Raw genomic sequence first — 19,686 nt, forward strand, 5'->3', positions numbered from 1 at the left:
TCTCACTATGTACATGGGATGGGCACCAGAGTCACCAACTGCATCTGCCCTGATTTCTGAGAGGCCACCATGGCTGACCGGCCCATACTTAAGGGATCATCACCCCTGCCAGGATGTCAGCCATTGATCTCAATAATGGACTGTCTATGGTCACACACCAGCTGGGCATTGAGGAAGAAAGGGAAACCCTTTGATTCTAATATGGGGAAAAATGCTGTTCCCACAATGCATGTGTTCAGTCAAGGGCTTGCTACACCCTGAGGTGGTCAGCAGCCTGTGTGAACCTTCCTGCTTGCTCCACCTGCCAATCTCTAGAAAAAAGTAAATGAAATGTAGTTAGTTCACATTGAATAGACATTATCAGTGACATCGCTTGCATTGATTGGCAAACATGACATTTTGTAACTATCTCTACTCCATCCTGTAAGGTGCTAGCAATTGAAGTAGAGATGCAGGGCCAGATAATGGTTTGTATCTGTATGATGTGGGAGCTGGTAGACCCCATTGTGGTTCATGGTGAGCACATCTGTGGCAAGTGTTGGTTGCTTGAAGAACTCCGGCTCAGAGTTGATGAGCTGGAGTCTGAGTTTCAAATACCATGACACATTAGGGAGGGGGAGAGTAACCTGGAAGCAGGGTGTTTCAGGAGGCAGTCACACCCTTTAGGTAAACTACCTTGAATTTGGTCAGTGGTCAGAGACAAGAGTGTGTGATGACCAGCGAGGCAAGTAGAGATCGTACTAAAGGAGTCCCAGACCTTGAGCTTGTCGAACAGGTTTCATGTTCTTCCTTCCTGTGCAGATGAGAGAGGGGTCTGTAGTGAGGATGAGCAAACTGACCTTGGTACAAGGAGCCATTCAAGAGGGGGTTAAGAGAAAAGAGAAATGTGGTTATAATTGGGGATAGTATAATCAGGGGAATGGACAACGTTCTCTGTGGCCAGGATCGAGAGTCCTGAAGGCTGTGTTGCCTGCCTGCTGCCCGGGTTCAGGATATCGCATCTAGGCTGCAGAAGATCTCAGAATGGGAGGGGATAGATCAAGTTTTCATAGTCCATGCAGGTATGAACGATATCAGTAGAAAGAGGAAAGAGGTTCTGCTGAGTGAATATGAGCAGCTAGGGGCTAAATTAAAAAGAAAAACCAAAAAGATAACAATCTCTGGATTACTACCTGAGCCACGAGCAAATTGGCCCAAAGTCAACAATGTTAAAGAAGTACACCAAAGATTGGTGTGGGACAAACAGGTTTGAATTCATGAGACATTGGCATCAGTCCTGGGAAAGGAGGGAGCTGTTCTGATGGGACAGATTCCACCTGAATCATGCTGGGGCCAGAGTCCTGGTGAATCACACAACTTGAGCTGTAGATAAGGTTTTAACTAAATGGAGGGTGTGGCAGGGTGGTGTGGGATCCATTACATGGATAATCATGGTAAACATGAAGAATGGGGGGGGGGGGGGCTCAGCAGAGGTTATAAAGTTCCCACAACAAGTATTAGGACAGAGACTATGGAAAGGGTCAGCAATCTAACTTCAGTCTCAGCAAATGAGGAGAAACTGTGAGCAGATGGGGCAGTCAACACAGGACTTAAATGCAAGCAATATACAAGGAAAGGTAAATGAGCTTGTAGCACAGATTGAAATTGGCAGATACAATGTTGTGAGAATCACAGAGACATGGCTGCAAGGGAATCAAGGCTGGGAACTAAATATCCAAGCATACCCGTCCTATGAAGAGGATGGGAAGATGGGTGGTAAAGACAAGCCAAGGAACTATAGACCGGTGAGCCTTACCTCAGTGGTGGGCAAGATGTTGGAGGGAATCCTGAGGGACAGGATGTGCATGTATTTGGAAAGGCAAGGACTGATTAGGGATAGTCAACATGGCTTTGTGCGTGAAAAATCATGTCTCACAGACTTGATTAAGTTTTTTGAAGAGGTAACAAAGAGGATTGATGAGGGCAGAGCAGTAGATGTGATCTATATGGACTTCAGTCAGGCGTTTGACAAGGTTCCCCATGGGAGACTGATTAGCAAGGTCAGATCTCATGAACATAGAACATAGAACATAGAACAATACGGCGTAGTACAGGCCCTTTGGCCCTCGATGTTGCGCCGATCCAAGCCCACCTAACCTATACTAACCCACTATCCTCCATATACCTATCCAATGCCCGCTTAAATGCCCATAAAGAGGGAGAGTCCACCACTGCTACTGGCAGGGCATTCCATGAACTTACAACTCGCTGAGTGAAGAACCTACCCCTAACTTCAGTCCTATATCTACCCCCCCTTAATTTAAAGCTATGCCCCCTTGTAATACCCGACTCCATACGCGGGAAAAGGTTCACACTGTCAACCCTATCTAACCCCCTAATCATCTTGTACACCTCAATCAAGTCACCCCTAAACCTTCTTTTCTCTAATGAAAACAGCCCTAAGTGTCTCAGTCTTTCCTCATACGATCTTCCTTCCATACCAGGCAACATCCTGGTAAACCTCCTCTGCACCCGTTCCAGTGCCTCCACATCCTTCCTATAGTATGGCGACCAAAACTGCACACAATATTCCAGATGCGGCCGCACCAGAGTCTTATACAACTGCATCATGACCTCAGGACTCCGGAACTCAATTCCTCTACCAATAAAAGCCAGTACGCCATATGCCTTCCTCACCGCACTATTTACCTGGGTGGCAACTTTCAGAGATCTGTGTACATGGACACCAAGATCCCTCTGCTCATCCACACTACCAAGTATCCGACCATTAGCCCAGTACCCCATCTTTTTGTTATTTTTCCCAAAGTGAATCACCTCACACTTAGCTACATTGAATTCCATTTGCCACCTTTCTGCCCAGCTCTGCAGCTTCTCTATATCCTGCTGTAACCTGCCACATCCTTCCTCACTGTCAACAACTCCTCCGACTTTCGTATCATCCGCAAACTTGCTCACCCAACCTTCTAACCCCTCTTCCAGGTCATTTATAAAAATGACAAACAGCAATGGTCCCAAAACAGATCCTTGCGGAACACCGCTAGTGACGGCACTCCATGAAGAAACTTTGCCATCAACTACTACCCTCTGTCTTCTTCCATCCAGCCAATTCCTAATCCAAACCTCCAACTCACCCTCAATGCCATATCTCCGTATTTTCTGCAGTAGCCTACCATGGGGAACCTTATCAAACGCCTTACTAACATCCATATATACCACATCTACCGCTTTCCCCTCATCAACCTCCTTCGTCACCTTTTCAAAGAATTCAATAAGGTTTGTGAGGCACGACCTGCCCTTCAGAAAACCATGCTGACTATCCTTGATCACATTATTCCTATCCAGATGTTCATAAATCCTATCCCTTACAATTCTCTCTAAGACTTTGCCCACAACAGAAGTGAGACTCACCGGCCTATAGTTACTAGGGTTATCCCTACTCCCCTTCTTGAACAAGGGAACCACATTTGCTAGCCTCCAATCTTCTGGCACTACTCCTGTAGACAACGAGGACATAAAAATTAAGGCCAATGGCTCTGCAATCTCCTCCCTTGCTTCCCAGAGAATCCTAGGATAAATGCCATCAGGCCCAGGGGACTTATCTATTTTCACCTTTTCCAGGATTTCCAACACCTCTTCTCTACATACCTCAAAGCCATCCATTCTACTTATTTGTGACTCAGTATTCACATCGACGACAATGCCCTGTTCCTGAGTAAATACTGAAGAAAAGTATTCATTCAGTGTCTCCCCAATCTCTTCCGCCTCCACACGCAACTTCCCACTACTATCCTTGACTGGACCTATTCCTACCCTAGTCATTCTTTTATTCCTAACATACCTATAGAAAGCCTTAGGGTTTTCCCTAATCCTACCGACTAAGGACCTTTCATGTCCCCTCCTTGCTGCTCTTAGCTCTCTCTTCAGGTCCTTCCTGGCTACCCTATACCTCTCAATCGCCACAATTGAACCTTCACGTCTCATCTTGAGATAGGCCGCCCTCTTCCATTTAACAAGGGATTCCAATTCCTTATTAAACCACGGCTCCCTCGCACGACCCTTTCCTCCCTGCCTGACAGGTACATAATTATCAAGGACACTCAATAGTTGCTCCTTGAACAAGCTCCACATATCATTTACACTCTTGCCTTGGAGTCTACTTTTCCAAGCCACACATCCTAAGTCATGCCTCACCGCATCATAATTTCCCTGACCCCAGCTATAACTCTTGCCCTGTAGTACACACTTATCCCTCTCCATCACGAGAGTAAAAATCACCGAATTATGGTCACAATCCCCAAAGTGCTCACCTAAAATACAGGGAGAACTAGCCATTTGGATACAGAACTGGCTCAAAGGTAGAAGACAGAGGGTGGTAGTGGAGGGTTGTTTTTCAGACTGGAGGCCTGTGACCAGTGGAGTGCCACAAGGATTGGTGCTGGGTCCTCTACTTTTTGTCATTTACATAAATGATTTGGATGCGAGCATAAGAGATACATTCAGTAAGTTTGCAGATGACACCAAAATTGGGGGTGTAGTGGACAGCGAAGAGGGTTACCTCAGATTACAACAGGATCTGGACCAGATGGGCCAATGGACTGAGAAGTGGCAGATGGAGTTTAATTCAGATAAATGCGAGGTGCTGCATTTTGGGAAAGCAAATCTTAGCAGGACTTATACACTTAATGGTAAGGTCCTAGGGAGTGTTGCTGAACAAAGACACCTTGGAGTGCAGGTTCATAGCTCCTTGAAAGTGGAGTCACAGGTAGATAGGATAGTGAAGAAGGCGTTTGGTATGCTTTCCTTTATTGGTCAGAGTATTGAGTACAGGAGTTGGGAGGTCATGTTGTGACAGTACAGGACATTGGTTAGGCCACTGTTGGAATATTGCATGCAATTCTGGTCTCTTTCCTATCGGAAAGATGTTGTGAAACTTGAAAGGGTTCAGAAAAGATTTACAAGGATGTTGTCAGGGTTGGAGAATTTGAGCTACAGGGAGAGGCTGAACAGGCTGCGTCTATTTTCCCTGGAGCGTCGGAGGCTGAGGGCTGACCTTATAGAGGTTTACAAAATTATGAGGGGAATGGATAGGATAAATAGGCAAAGTCTTTTCCCTGGGATCGGGGAGTCCAGAACTAGAGGCCATAGGTTTAGGGTGAGAGGGGAAAGATATAAAAGAGACCTAAGGGGCAACGTTTTCATGCAGAGGGTGGTACGTGTATGGCATGAGCTGCCAGAGGATGTGGTGGAGGCTGGTACAATTGCAACATTTAAGAGGCATTTGGATGGATATATGAATAGGAAGAGTTTGGAGGAATATGGGCCGGTTGCTGGCAGGTGGGACTAGATTGGGTTGGGATATCTGGTCGGCATGGACAGGTTGGACCGAAGGGTCTGTTTCCATGCTATACATCTCTATGACTCTATGACTCTGTGGGCAGCAGGGTTGGGGTTGGCTTGCATGGTAAAATAAGGCTTAATCAGCATGGGGTCATCAAGGGGAGGTCATGACTAACAAATCTTAGAATCCTTTGAGGACATAACAAGCAACTTAGACAAAAGAAAGCCACTGGACTTGGATCTATTTGGATTTTCAGAAAACATTTGATGAGATGCTGCACAGGAGTCTGCTCAGTAAGACAACAGCCCATGATGTTTGGAGGAAAGCTTGATTGAAACTTTGAGAATACTGAGAGGCCTGGATAAAGTGGATGTTGAGAAGATGTTTCCATTAGTATGAGAGACTAGGACTCGAGGCACGGCTTCAGATTGAAGGGACAACCCTTTGAACCAAGATGAGAAGGAATTTTTTCAGTGACAGGGTGGTTAATCTGTGGAACCCATTCTTACAGACAGCTATGGAGGCCAAGTCGCTGAATATATTTAAGACAGAGATAAATAGGTTCTTGATTGGTAAGGGGATCAAGGGTTATGGAGAGAAGGCTGGAGAATGGGTTTGAGAAACACATCAGCCATGATCGAATGGCAGGGCAGACTGGATGGGCCAAATGGCCTAATTCTGCTCCTATGTCATCTGGTCTTACGGTCTTACGGATGCCTATAAACTCACCTTCAGCATCCACTTTTGGTGATTAGGGTACCGTTGTGGTTGCAGCAGGTAACACGTCTCAGTGAGGACTCCCTTACCGAGTACAGATACCTCTCACATTAATCCTCAAAAAGGCTGAAGGTGGACAAACTCTCTGTGATTACCCAACACAGACATGGCCTCCTGCTGAGAGCTCTTCTCTTCTTTCTTATCTCCTCTCTTCCTGCAGCTTACTCTTCCCTGCATGGCCTCAATCTATTGTTCAAGTCAGGCTGTGATTCTTGGGCAATGATTACTATCATTGTCAGGTCTGGGAGCAGAAGCCCCAAATCATCCGAATGTTCTTCAGCATCTACCACACTGTTCTGTGTAGACTTTAGTGAGTGTAAAGAATTGCAGAGGACACTAAACAGACCAGAATCATAAAAATACCAAGAAGAAGTCCATCCGGAAATAACTCCTGTATAGTTGAGGCCCCCTGGGCTGGAGGCAGGTGTTTCCTGTTGCTGAATGTGCATTAAGCTGTGTGCAACTAAAAGGGAGCACAGAGCTCTGACTGACACGAAGGGTTTTCTGCTGACCTTGCTCTGCATATCTCCAGCCTCCATTTTCTGCAGGTGAATTCTTAAATCAATTTGGCATTCTTCGTGAATACGCTCCAGAATTTTCCACTGGCACTGTAGAGGCAGTGTCACCCCAGTGATATGTGCACTGCAATGCTACTCAATGGTGGGTGCTAATGACGTCAATTTCTTGCCCACATTTTCTATGATGTGGAGATGCTGGTGTTGGACTGGGGTGGGCAATATCAAAAGTAACATGACACCAGATTATAGTCCAACAGGTTTATTTAAAATCACAAGCTTTCGGCGCGCTGTTCCTTCATTAGATGACAAATCAAGACTCAACTTCACCTGATGAAGGAGCAGCGTTTTGACAGCTTGTGCTTTTTAAATAAACCTGTTGGACTGTAACGTGGTTTCATGTGACTTTTGATTTTGTCCACCCCAGTCCAACACCAGCATTTTGTCCACATTTTTGATATCACACAGCACCTCCAACCCCAGAGTTAATGCGTCCTCCACTACCAAATATACCCTTCCCAGTAAGTAGCTTGTACTTACTAATAGAAGTCATATAGATCACAGTATTACACACTGGAAGAATTGCTACTTTACTGATGTAATCAGCTTGCCACTTCTCATGCATTTAATGATACAGGTATCACTTTTTCTTTCAGGTTTAAACAACAAACCCACAGGCATTGCAGCACGTATAGGTAAGAATGTATTATAATCGGTCAGAGATAATGCATGCCTGTGTACCTCGGGTGAAGTGATATTGTGATCATAAAGAACAAACTGCTTTGAGGATAATTTAATTGATAGAGGAGGAAAACGTTGAATCAAAATGGGCTGGCTACAAAATGGAAAATGTTACATTTATATTAGAAGATTACAGTCATGAGGATTGATTGAAGAAGTTGGTATTGTTTTCCTTTGAGAGAAGATCGGGAGCAGACCCTGATAGTGGTTTTCAAAATAACATGCCGCTGGATAGAGTAAATATGGAGAAACTGTTACTGCTTGTAATAGAAACAAGAACAATAGGACATATATTTAAAGTCATATGTCAAAGAAACAAGGGTGACACGAGGGAAAATAATTTCACTCAGTTGGGATATGGAATGAACCACCTGGAATTGTGGTGGGAACCAGGAAACAATTTTTGTTAAATAACTTCACGCACACAATCAATTTAGGTTCAAGACAGACAGAAAACAAAGTCAAGAACTATCTTTGAACTCAGTGTTCAAAGTAACACTATTTATCATACTTCATACTAGCTTCCACCATTAATGATAATCTATACCAGGCTCTGACTTATAGTTACATGAGGTAATGTCTAATCTACTTTCTTTGAGTGTTCATGGACACGATCTTCCTGTGTCACTTCCAGAGTCTCACTCTGGTGTATGTTACAAAGTGCTCCTTCTAGAGAGTTCAAACAATGCCCACACTGTGGTATTTAGACCTAGTCATGTGCGGCTTGTGACATCATTACAAGTTTGCCCCAGGGTTCAGATACAACAATGACTGAGCATCACCCTCTTTTCAAGGCTTTGTCAAACTAACGTTCACCATCAGTGGGAGGAGTGTGTATAACTCACACAACGGTAAAGGCAAGTCAAACACTAACATCTACCCTATTAGCAGATGAAAGCTGATAACACTCACCTGTTCATTATTTCATTAAATTCAGTGAGGCATTAGCAGGTGCCTGTGTGACTCCTTTACATTACTTTTCTCTTCTTTTACACATTTAGACATTTAGTTTGAGGTTTGAGTTGGGAGAGAAAGGGATTGTGCATACATGAAATTGGTGACTGTTGATGGGGTATTATACAGCAGAGAGGAAGCCACACTGTACTATACAGGAGTATCATGTTGCATAAAGCAAAATTGCTGGTGTTGTATTTAAGTTCAGAAAATGTAATTTATCCTTAATCTACAATGCAGCTCCAGGGCCCCACATTTCAGCACCAGCTCAATGACATCAGAACTTCACAGTTTAGCCTGCAATTCGGAACCTTATCAAAGGCCTTACTGAAATCGACCACCCTATGTCTACCACCCTGTCCTCATCAACCTTCCTGGTCACTTCATCATCTTTAACTTTAAGGTTGTATCCCCTTGCTCCAGAGCAATAGTTTACCTGTCTCTGCCCTATTAATTTTCTTAAATTTCTCCATTATATTACGTTCAATTTTCCATTCAAGGCTTGCACCCTTTCTAAGGCTAATCTCTCCCCCCTGAGTCAACACAGTGTTGTAATTATGGGTCTGATTGTAATTTGGGACCAATATAACATGTTCCTCATCTCCCATTGCTCCGGTAACTTTGGAAGATGAATGTTTGGTGTGCAATGCGAACGATCAGAGGTATGAGCTGCGGAACCTGACCTGAGAGGGTCGCACTGGGCTGGGAAAGTTTCATTCAAACCAAGAAAATTAATAACCCTCACTCTCTTTCACTCAGGCCCTGAAATGATCATTGTCTTTTGTCTATGTTGGCCCACACTCAGCACAAATCTGCAATGTTTTGCCACTGAGAAGTTACCCTTTCCCAGATAAGCATCACTATTCCTTGCCTGTGACTAAAAACGCCCAACTTTATAGGGTTATGCTACAAAAAAACCATCAGAGCTTTAATCTCATTTAGAGGTGAGTATTTAATGTCATCTGGTCAATTTTCTCCAACTCAATAAGTTTCTTTTGCAGACTGCCAGAACCGTACCACAGCTCAAGCCTCCCGCCAAGGTAAAAATGTCAAACAAACCTCTCAGGTAGAATAAAATAAAACAATTAAAATAAAGCAAAGAACGCAGATACTGGAAATCTGAAATAAATAAATCCAGAAATGGCTGGAGAAACTCAGCAGGTCTGGCAGTACAATGGAGAGGGAAACAGAGTTAACATTTCATGTTCTTGATGAAGGGCTTATGCCCGAAACGTGGATTCTCCTTCTCCTGAGATGCTGCCTGACCTGCTGTGCTTTTCCAGCACCACACTCTTCGACCTTTAATATTTCTTGTTCAGACGAGAAGCAGCTCAAAAAAGGTGGTATCTATGCTAATGATCGGGGTGGGGAGAGGAGCAAAGAGCGAATGGATAAGAGGCAATGGAGCCCAGAGAAAGAGAGAAATAAAAATGCCGGCAGACAAAGGAATTGTTGATAGTAAGACAGGGAGGAAGAAAAGCTAGATAAGTGATAGTGTGACTATGAATAACTGAAAATGGGTTGGCTATACTGAACTGAACTGTAATTTCATGACAGAATCTGGGGAATACATGTCGAGTACAGACATCCCACTGACGGTGGAAGAAATGGTGGATTATCATCCTTTGGATGTGAATGCATTTGGGATGGAAAGTGAGGACCAGGGAGTGTTGTCGGAGGCAAGAGAATGGATGAGGGCAGAAATGTGGGAAATGGGTCAGGCATGGCTGAGGAACCAGTCAACCACAATGCTGAGGATATGTGATTGAGGAACAATGTGGCTATGTCTGAGGCCCTCTCTGTAAGGTGACATCATCAGAACAGTTGCAATGGAGATGGAGGAATTTGGAAAATGGAATGGAGTCTTTGCAGAAAGCAGGGTGTGAGGATATATAGTCAAGGTATCTGTGAGAGTTGGTGGGATTTTAGTGGATATTGCTGGCCAACCTCTTGCCAGGAACAGATGTAAAGGAAGGGAAAGGAGGAGTCAGACATGGACCAGGTGAAGGTGAGACTGGATTGAAATTGCAAGCGAAATTGATAAACGTCCAGTTCAGAACGAGAGAGGGAAGCAGAGAGGGAAGCAGGTGTAACAGAGAAAAAGATGTGGGTGGGGCCAGAGTAGAATTGGAATAACGAATGTTCCACGTCGCCCACAAGGAGATGGACATAACAGGGGCCCATGTGGGTATTCAAGGCCACCCCTTTGCATGAAGAAAGTGAGTGCAGAGGTAAAGGGGAAGTTGGTCAAAGTGAGGACTAGCTCAGTGAGGTGGAAGAGGGTGGTGGTGGATGGGATAATACAGGCCTTTTTACCAGGAAGAAGCAAAAGGCCCTGAGACCATCCTGATGGGGGATGGACATGTAAAAGGATTGCACATCCATGGTGAAGAGGAGGTGAATGGAGCCTGCAAGCAGGAAATTTTGACTCTGACATAACATGTCCAATGGATCGCTGACGTAAGTGGGAAGTGATTGAACAAGTGAGAAAAACAAGCCCAGGTGGTAAAGGATAAGCTCCATGGACCAGGAGCAGATGAGACAATGGGACTGCCCAGGTAGTTCTCTTTATAGATTTGAAGAGAAGGTAGAAGTGGGCTATACAGGGTTTGGGGACTATTGCCTTGGAGGCTGTTGGTGGCAGATCCCCAGATGAAATGAGGTTCGTGACAGTCATGGACACAATGGCCTGATGCTCGATAGTAGGGTCATGGTTCAGAGAGAGATCAGAGCAGGTATCTGACAGGGGGTGTTCAGCCTCCATGCAGAGGTCAGTATACCAGACGTAAACAGCACCGCCTTTGTCGGCAGGCTGATGACACAGTCAGAGCTGGATCTGAGAGCACGGAGTGCAGTGAGTTCAGAGGGAGGTAGGTTTGAATGCATGGGGGGGTGGGTTGGCGCAGAGAAATTAAAATGACTAATGTCATGTCAACAGTTGTCAATGAACAGGTTGAGTGCAGGTAAAATGCCAGAGGGAGGGGTCCAGGTGCAGGGAGAATTTGAAGGCATGTGAAAAGGTCTGGATGGGGAGTGGATACTTGTCCATAGAAATGGGGACAAGGTGAAGAAGGATGTGAACATAGGAGGTTTAATTCATAAGTTTGCAGACAACACCAAAATTGGAGGTGTAGTGGACTGCGAAGAAGGTTACCTCAGAGTACAATGGGATCTTGATCAGATGGGCCAATGGGTTGAGAAGTGGCAGATGGAATTTAATTTAGATAAATGTGAGATGCTGCATTTTGGAAAGGAAGATCAGGGCAGGACTTATACGCTTGGTGGCAAGGTCCTGGAGAGTGTGGCTGAACAAAGAGACCTTGGAGTGCAGGTTCCAGTTCCTTGAAAGTGGGGTCACAGGTAGATAGGATAGTGAAAAAGGCATTTGGTATGCTTTCCTTTACTCGACAGAGCATTGATTATAGGAGTTGGGAGGTCATGTTCCAGCTGTACAGGACATTGGCTCGGCCACTTTGGAATATTGTGTGAAATTCTGGTCTCCCTCCTATAGGAAGGATGTCATGAAACTTGAAAGGGTTCAGAAATGATTTACAAAGATGTTGCCAGGGTTAGAGCTACAGGGAGAGGCTGAATAGCCTGGGGTTGTTTTCCCTGGAGCATCAGAGCCTAAGGGATGACGTTATAGAGGTTTATAAAATCTTGAAGGATATGGATAGGGTAAATAGACAAGGTATTTTCCCTCGGGTGGAGGATTCCAGAACTAGATGGCATAGGTTTAGGGTGAGAGGGGAAAGACTTAAAAGGGACAAAAGAGGCAACTTTTTCATGCAGAGTGTTAGGGTTAGTGTAATGGAATGAGCTGCCAGAGGAAATGGTGAAGGCTGGTAAAATTACAATCTTTAAAAGGCATCTATATGGATAAATGAACAGGAAGGGTTAAGGGAGATATAGGCCAAGGGCTGACAAATGGGACTAGATTAATTTAGGATATCTGGTCAGCATGGACAGGTTGGACCAAATGGTTCTGTTTCCTTGCTGTTCATCTCTATGACTCTATGACAGAAAATCAGTTCAATGTTATGTCGTGCCCAAAATTCATTGAGGTGGAGGAACTGAGGGATAAAACAAAGACCTTTGCTGAGTATAGAATGTTCAACATCAGAGAGCAGAAGGCCAGAAGAGTTAGTAAGTACCCAACAAGAAATAGCATTAGACTACAAGACTAAAAGACCTAGAAGCAGAATTAGTCCATTCAACCCATCAAGTATGCTCTACTGTTCAAATGCTGATGTTATGTTTCTCAACCCTATTCTCCTGCCTTCACCCTGAAACCCTTGATGCCTTTGCTAATTAAGAGCCTATCTACCTCTGCCTTAAATACACTCAATGACTTGGCCTCCACAGCCCTCTGCGGCAATGAGGTCCACAGATCAACTACCCTCTGGCTGAAGATATTCTTCCTCATCTCAGATCTAAAAGGTCGTCCCTTCGCCTTGTGGCTGTGCCCTTGGGTCCTAGTCTCTCCTACTTTTGGAAACATCTTCTCCACGTCCATTCTATCCAGACCACTCAGTACACTGAGAGCTTCAATCAGATTCCCCATAATCCTTCTAAACTCCTTTGAGAACAGGCCCAGTGTCCTCAATCAATCCTGATATGAAAAGCCCTTCATAGAGTCAGAGTCCTACAGCATGGAGACAGGCCCTTTGGCCCAAACTGGTCCATGCCGACCAGTTAGCATGCTAACCCCATTTCCCTTCACTGAGCCCATATCCTTCTAATCCTTTCCTATCCATGTATTTGTCCAAATGCCTTTTAAATGTTGTTCAGCCACTTCTGCTGGCAGCTCATTCCATATGAGTACCACCCTCTGTGAAAAAAGGTTGCCCCTCAGGTTCCCTTTTGTTCTTTCCCCTCTAACCTTAAACTGATGCCCTCTAGTCCTTCATTCCACAACACTTGGAAAAAGACTGACTGCATTCACCCTGTTCATGTCTCTCATAATATTATACACTTTTATAAGATGCCCCCACAGTCTGCTACACTCTCAAGAAAAAAGTCCTAGCTTAGCCAACCTCTCCCTATAACTCAGACCCTTGTAGATTTCTTGTCGATTTCTTCTGCACTCTTTCCAGTTTAGGAACATTTTTCCTGTAGGAAAGTGACCAAAACTGAACACAATACTCCAAGTGCAGCCTCACCAATGTCCTATATAACTAACATAACTTGCCAACTTCTCTCCTCAATGTGCTGACTGATAAAGGCTAGTGTGCCAAAAGCCTTCTTCACTGCCCTATCTACCTGCGATTCCATTTTCAGAGGATCATGTACCTGAACTCTAAGGTCCTTCTGTTCCACTATAATACTTAAGGCCCTACCATTCTCCATAAAACATCTACCTTGATTTGACTTTACAAAATGCAAGACCTTGACTTATCTATATGAAACTCCATTTGCCATTTCTTGGTCCCATTCACAGGATCACCCTTGTAAGTCTCCTCTGGACTTCCTCCCTAGGTCATCATATCCTTCCATATATTTAAGGCCTAAAACTGCTCACAATATTCCAAATCCTTATATAGCCTCAGCAGTACATCCCTGCTCTTGTACAAAAACAGAAGTTGCTGGAAACGCTCAGCAGGTCTGGCAATATCTGTGAAAAGAAATCAAAGTTAATGTTTTGGGTCTGGTGACCCTTCCTCTGCTTTTGTAATCTAGCTCTCTCAAAATGAATGCTAACATTGCATTTGCCATCTCAACTGCCAAATGAACCTGCATGTTAACATGCAGTTCAGGCAGCATCCTTGGATGCATGTTAACATTAAGAGAATCATGAACTAGGATTCCCAAGTCCCTTTGTGCTTCAGATATCTGAAGAATTGCCCCATTTAGAAAATAGTTAACACTTCTATTCTTCCTAATAAAATGCATAATCTCATACTTTGCCACATTGTCCTCCATCTGCCACTTCTTTGTCCACTCTCTTAACCTGTTTAAATCCTTCCTCAACAATACCTGCCCCTCTACTTATCTTTTTGTCATCTGCAAATGTAAGAACAATGCCATCTGTTTCTTTGTCCAGATTGCTAATGAGTAACATGATTAGTTATGGTACCAACACAGACCCCTGTGGAACTCCACTGATCATAAGCTGCCATTCTGAAAAATACCTCTTTAGCCCCACTCTCTGCCTTCTGCCAATCAGCCAAACCTCTATCCATACCAGTATCTTGCCCCTAACACCATGGGCTCTTATCTTATTTAGCAGCCTTTTGTGTGGCACCTTGTCAAAGGATATCTGGAAATCCAAATACATTACATCCATTGGTTCTCCTTTGTCTAACTTGCTCATTACCACCTCAAAGAATTCTAACAGATTTATCAAACTTGACTTCCCCTTGACAAAGCCGCACTGATTCAGCCTTACTTTACCATGCACTTCCAAGTAGTCTGCAATCTCATCCTTAATAATGGACTCAAATCTTCCCATCGACCAAGATCAGGCTAACTGGCCTATAGTTTCCTGTCTTCTGTCTCCCTCCCTTCTTAAACAGGAGTGTTACATTAGACATTTTCCAGTCCTCTGAGAACTTCCCTGCCTCCAGTAATTCCTGAAAGATCACCACCAATGTCTCCTCAATTTCCTCAGCTATCTCTTTCAGATCTCTGGGGTGTAGTCCACCTGGTCTGGGTGATTTATCCACCTTCATACCTTTCTTCCACCTTCTTCACCCAATTCCCTGCTCCTATTAGCAGCGCTCCGAAAGCTAGTGTGCTTCCAATTAAACCTATTGGACTATAACCTGGTGTTGTGAGATTTTTAACTTTGACTATATATGGTACTTTTCTTCCCACATCCTGATTACTGCGAGGAGGCAGCCTGTACACAAACCATCAGGGTCTTTTTTCCTTTGCGGTTCCTCAACTCTGCACACACAGGTTCAACACCTTCTGACTCTATATCACTTCTTGCTAACCATCTTGCTAAATTAATTTAATTTCTTACTAACAAGGCAACCTCATCCCCTCTGCCCATCTGCCTGTCCTTTCGAGAGGAGGGGCATCCTTGAATATTTAGTTGCCAGCCCTGATCCCCTTGCAGCCATGTCTCTGTGATACCCACAACACTATACCTAGCAATTTCAATCTACGCTTCAAGTTCATTTACCTTACTTCATATAATGTATACTAGTTAGGAGAAAGGGTGGAGGCAGAGGGAAAGGAAGGGGATGTAGAAGGATGTGAGTGTCTCTGAGTTGTTGAAGTTTGTGCTCCTTAAGGCCTGAAAGGAAGAGAAAAGGTTTCTTGTTAAAACATTGAATGAGCTGGAGAATAAAGTGGAACTGGGGGGGGGGGGGGGGGGGGGGCAGGACAACTCTGAGCCAGCATGAGGTGGTGCTAATGGAGACAGGGGTTGAGCATGTGTACATGGCAATATATGGCACTGAGTGAGGATCTCAGGATGTGGCAAGAGCAACTGTCTGAGGAACATTATATATCACGGAGATCCCTGTGATCCTGGGTGGATTCAAACCACGAAGGATAAATCTGAAGTTGGAATTCATGTAGAGTGAGTCCAAGCTGGAGCAGCCACTGAGGAATGAGATGTGGCTGTGGAAGTGAATTTTGGTAAATACTTTTTCAAACACTAAGCACAACAGCAAAGGTACTGATGGTGAACAAGAAGAGAAGAGCAGAAACTCTTCAAAGTGGGCATACCTGGAAGAGATGTAGCAGTGAATTAAACACTGAAATAAAACCAAGTGCTAAGGATGCTGGAGATCTGGAAAAAAAAACAGAAATTGCTGGAGAAATTCAGCAGCATCTGTTGGGAAAAAAGCAGAGTAAACATTCATCCAAAGGATCATACGCTGTCACTTCTGCTTCCTTTGTTGGGATGCCAACATCAGGCACATTAAGCTCTCCCCTCCCTTGCCCGCCTTATACAAGGACTGTTCCCCTCTACTCCCAACAACCCCCATGGCACCTTCCCATTCAATCACAGAAGGTGCAAAACTTCCTCCCTCCTCAATATCCAAAGCCCCAAACACACCTTCCAACTGAAGCACAGAGTTACCTGCACTTCACTCAATCTAGACTACTGCATTCACTGCTCACAATGTGATCTCCTCTATACTGGGGAGACAAAATGCAGACTGGATGACAGCTCTGTGACACATCTGCACTCTGCGTGTAAAAAAAGACCCGGAGTTTCCAGGTGCCTGCCACTTTAATGCACTACCGTGTTCCCTGGCCAACATCGCTGTCTCAGGCTTGCTGCAGTGTTCCAGTAAAACTTAACACAAGCTGGAGAAGTGACACCTCATCTTCCACCGAGATACTTACAGCCTTCAGGACTAGACATTGAGTTTAACAATTTCAGAACATGATCACCTCCTTCCAATGTCTATTATCTATCCCCACAACTCCAGGTTCTGTCATGCACAGCCAAATTATTTTCACTTATTCATTGTCCCAATTATCACTTATATTCACATCTTTCCTGACTGACTATCAACAATCCCTTTGTCTACCTTTCTCCTAGCCTGCAGTGCTCACTTTCTCTCTGCTCAATAACAGATGTTGAGTTAGGGGTTTCAGGAGACAAGAATTCAAAGGCTAGATAATGGCCCACAGCACAGTGAGAATATGAAACTAAATCAGAAGATGATGATAGTTACATTAAATTAATTGTGGAACATTGTTTCCATTGTATGTGGCACGGTGACCAGAAACTTCCCTTATAACGAGCATGAGTTTGAATCAGATTAGTTATTTCCTGCTTGTTTTTGCAGATCCTGTCAGTAGCTCAACATCTGGCTTAACATCTGGCTTAACATCTGGCTCAACACAAGGTAAGAATTTAACACAACGCTACCAGGCCTGTGGATTATAACTAAAATATGCTATTGTAAAATGGCTAAGAGTTGATCATGGCCTGTTCAATGAGTTTGATGAGGAAATCAGCACGAGATTCCACTTCAACATTGATCCTGTGAACTTTCAACTCTTCTGTACCTGAAATATACAATAGTATGACCAGATGCTGACTCTGAAATACCCCTGTACAGTGTCTGGAAGATAGGAAAGTTAAACAAGCAAACTGCTGAAGTTAATGGAAATCCTTTTAACAACATATAAATGCTCAAGGTGTCTTCTCTAGTTGATAGGTCAGTGTTTCAGGGTAGGTTGGTACCTGAAGGTTATTTAAGGATTGAGGGCACCTTGGTATTTGAAGGTAGGTGGGTATTTAATGGCACTCTTGTGTTTGATGGTAGTTTGCTTTTGAAGTCATTCCAGAGGAATGGAGCAGAGGCTGCAGTGAGGGAAAACCCCTGCACAAGGAAGGAGCAGAAAGGTTCTCCACAGAAGGTGCTCCCCAGCCTGGGTTAACAAAGAGCAATTCTCACAGCTTCACTTGATCCAGGAGAAACTCCTGTGCGACTGGTTTATTCCAAATCGAACCAGACAAAATGCAAACATTGAGGAGAAAGTGATTGCAAATGGCGGTTCTGTAGGCAGGCCTGATGAAGGTCGATTCTCCTGCTCCTTGGATGCCGCCTGACTGGCTGTGCTTTTCCAGCACCACACTCTTCGAAAATCTAAACATTACTCAGTATATCAGCCATTTGTGCAAAGGGAGGCAATTTCATTAATTTCTCTATAATCAAAGATATGCAGGAAATGGAGGAGTATGCATTCACCAGGATAGCCCAGGATTCCCAAAGATGCATGGCATAATCAATTGCACACGTAGATCTGTGGGATTGATGTCAATGAAAGAGGTAAAGGTACTGCAAGGACTATCATTCCACCAAAATGCCTTGGTGTGCAACCCTATGTGATAAATCACGTTGATGAATACCTGCTGGAGTCATGATGACTTCTTCCTGAGGCAATTTGCAGGCCATCAGGAAAAGCCTGACAGTAAATATTCATGGATGAAGAGTCCTTCTATACATGACTGAAGGTCGCCTCTACCACCCAACTACTCAAGGGCAATGGAGTACAATGAAAGATATGGTTCCTTCAGAACATTGTGGAGAAAACCATCTGTGACAATATTCCATTTGCCTTCCTAATCACTCCTACCAGCAGAATAATTTCATATACCAGAACACACACACATATACACACACACACACCCCACATCTACCTAATTTGTGCCTTCTCACAACCTATCTATTTTCCTTTACACTCTCTTCAGAACTTATTATCATATCTAGTTTGTGTTATCAATAAACCTTGCTACCAAAGATTTAGTGCCGTCATGTAATTCATTGATATAAGTAGTAAATAATTGAGGTCCCAGCACTGATTCCTTTTTACAGTCCCCTCCTCACATCTTTCCAACCCAAAAATGACACAGTTACACCTATGCTCTGTTTTCTATTATCTAACCAATCCTCTGCCCATGTTAATATATTGGCTGTAGACCACGAGTTCTTATTTTGTGTAGTAAACTTTGATGATGCACTTGTCAAATGTCTTATGCAACCTAAGTACAGCACAGGTCCTTCTTCATCTATGTTGCTTATTAATCCTCAAAGAACTCAAGAGAAATTAGTCAAACATAAGCTGGATGTTAGGTGTCCAATTGGGATACAGTTGTGGTAGATGTGCATGTATTATAGTACAGGTGGATAACCCACTATCCCCATCCTTGAGTTAACTCATCAACAGTATTTGAATAATTAAAGGCCAACCAAGCTTGTTAAAGTGGGAATTGGCTTCACATTTTTCTCAAAAGGAGATTTATAGAAGCATGGAGCTCATGGCATTGGTGGGTGAATTAGCTGAGCAACTCCTGAGGGCAGAAATTTCTCCCACTGAGAGAGGGGGAATATTTTAGGCAATTTAGTGGCTTCCAATAGATAGGTGGTTTAGTGACAACTTCCCTTCTGTAGGGATGGGGTAAGTGTGAGCAGTCTGCCAACTAGCCCTCTGCACTACTTTGAGCCGGTGCTATCCCTTTCTCCAAACCATGTTGACTCTGCTTGATTGCCTTGAGAGGTTTGAAGTGCCATGCTATATTCTCCTCTGTGCAGAGTCCAGCACTTTCACTGTGGAAAATCTAAGACTAAGTGGACTGTACTGTTCCTCATTTCTGTTCCCTAGCTTCTTAAGTGGAGTAGTCACAGCTACTATTTTCCAATCTGATGAGACTTCTCCAGCATTTATGAATTTGTGAAATGTAAAACCAATGCACCTACTGCCTTATTAGAATCCTTTTAAGATTCTATGGAAAACTACATCAAGACCTGATACTTGTCAGCCCTTAGTTCCAATATTTATCTCAGAATACTTTGCATATTAAGTTCCTTCCTCTCTGTTACAATACCTTCTGGAATGTTAATTACATCCTCTACAGTGAAAACAGCTGCTTACTTCATCTGTCAT

The 19,686-nt window shown here is 43.9% G+C and overlaps 1 protein-coding gene across 1 annotated transcript in view; it reads left to right on the top strand.

Moving 5' to 3' along the window:
• The first annotated feature begins 449 nt into the window (after positions 1-449).
• LOC148142281 (uncharacterized) overlaps positions 450-19,686 on the top strand; it is a 59,206-nt gene continuing 39,969 nt past the window's right edge. Inside the window, exons 1-4 of the mRNA XM_087976564.1 lie at positions 450-516; positions 7,287-7,325; positions 9,327-9,365; positions 17,082-17,141. Coding sequence (XP_087832690.1) covers positions 450-516; positions 7,287-7,325; positions 9,327-9,365; positions 17,082-17,141 — 205 coding nt within the window. The remainder of the gene's footprint in view (positions 517-7,286; positions 7,326-9,326; positions 9,366-17,081; positions 17,142-19,686) is intronic.

The sequence above is a fragment of the Chiloscyllium plagiosum genome, unplaced genomic scaffold, assembly GCF_037043375.1.
Source record: "Chiloscyllium plagiosum isolate Xiang-an unplaced genomic scaffold, Cpla_swu_hap1 HiC_scaffold_29, whole genome shotgun sequence".
Taxonomy (NCBI): domain Eukaryota; kingdom Metazoa; phylum Chordata; class Chondrichthyes; order Orectolobiformes; family Hemiscylliidae; genus Chiloscyllium; species Chiloscyllium plagiosum.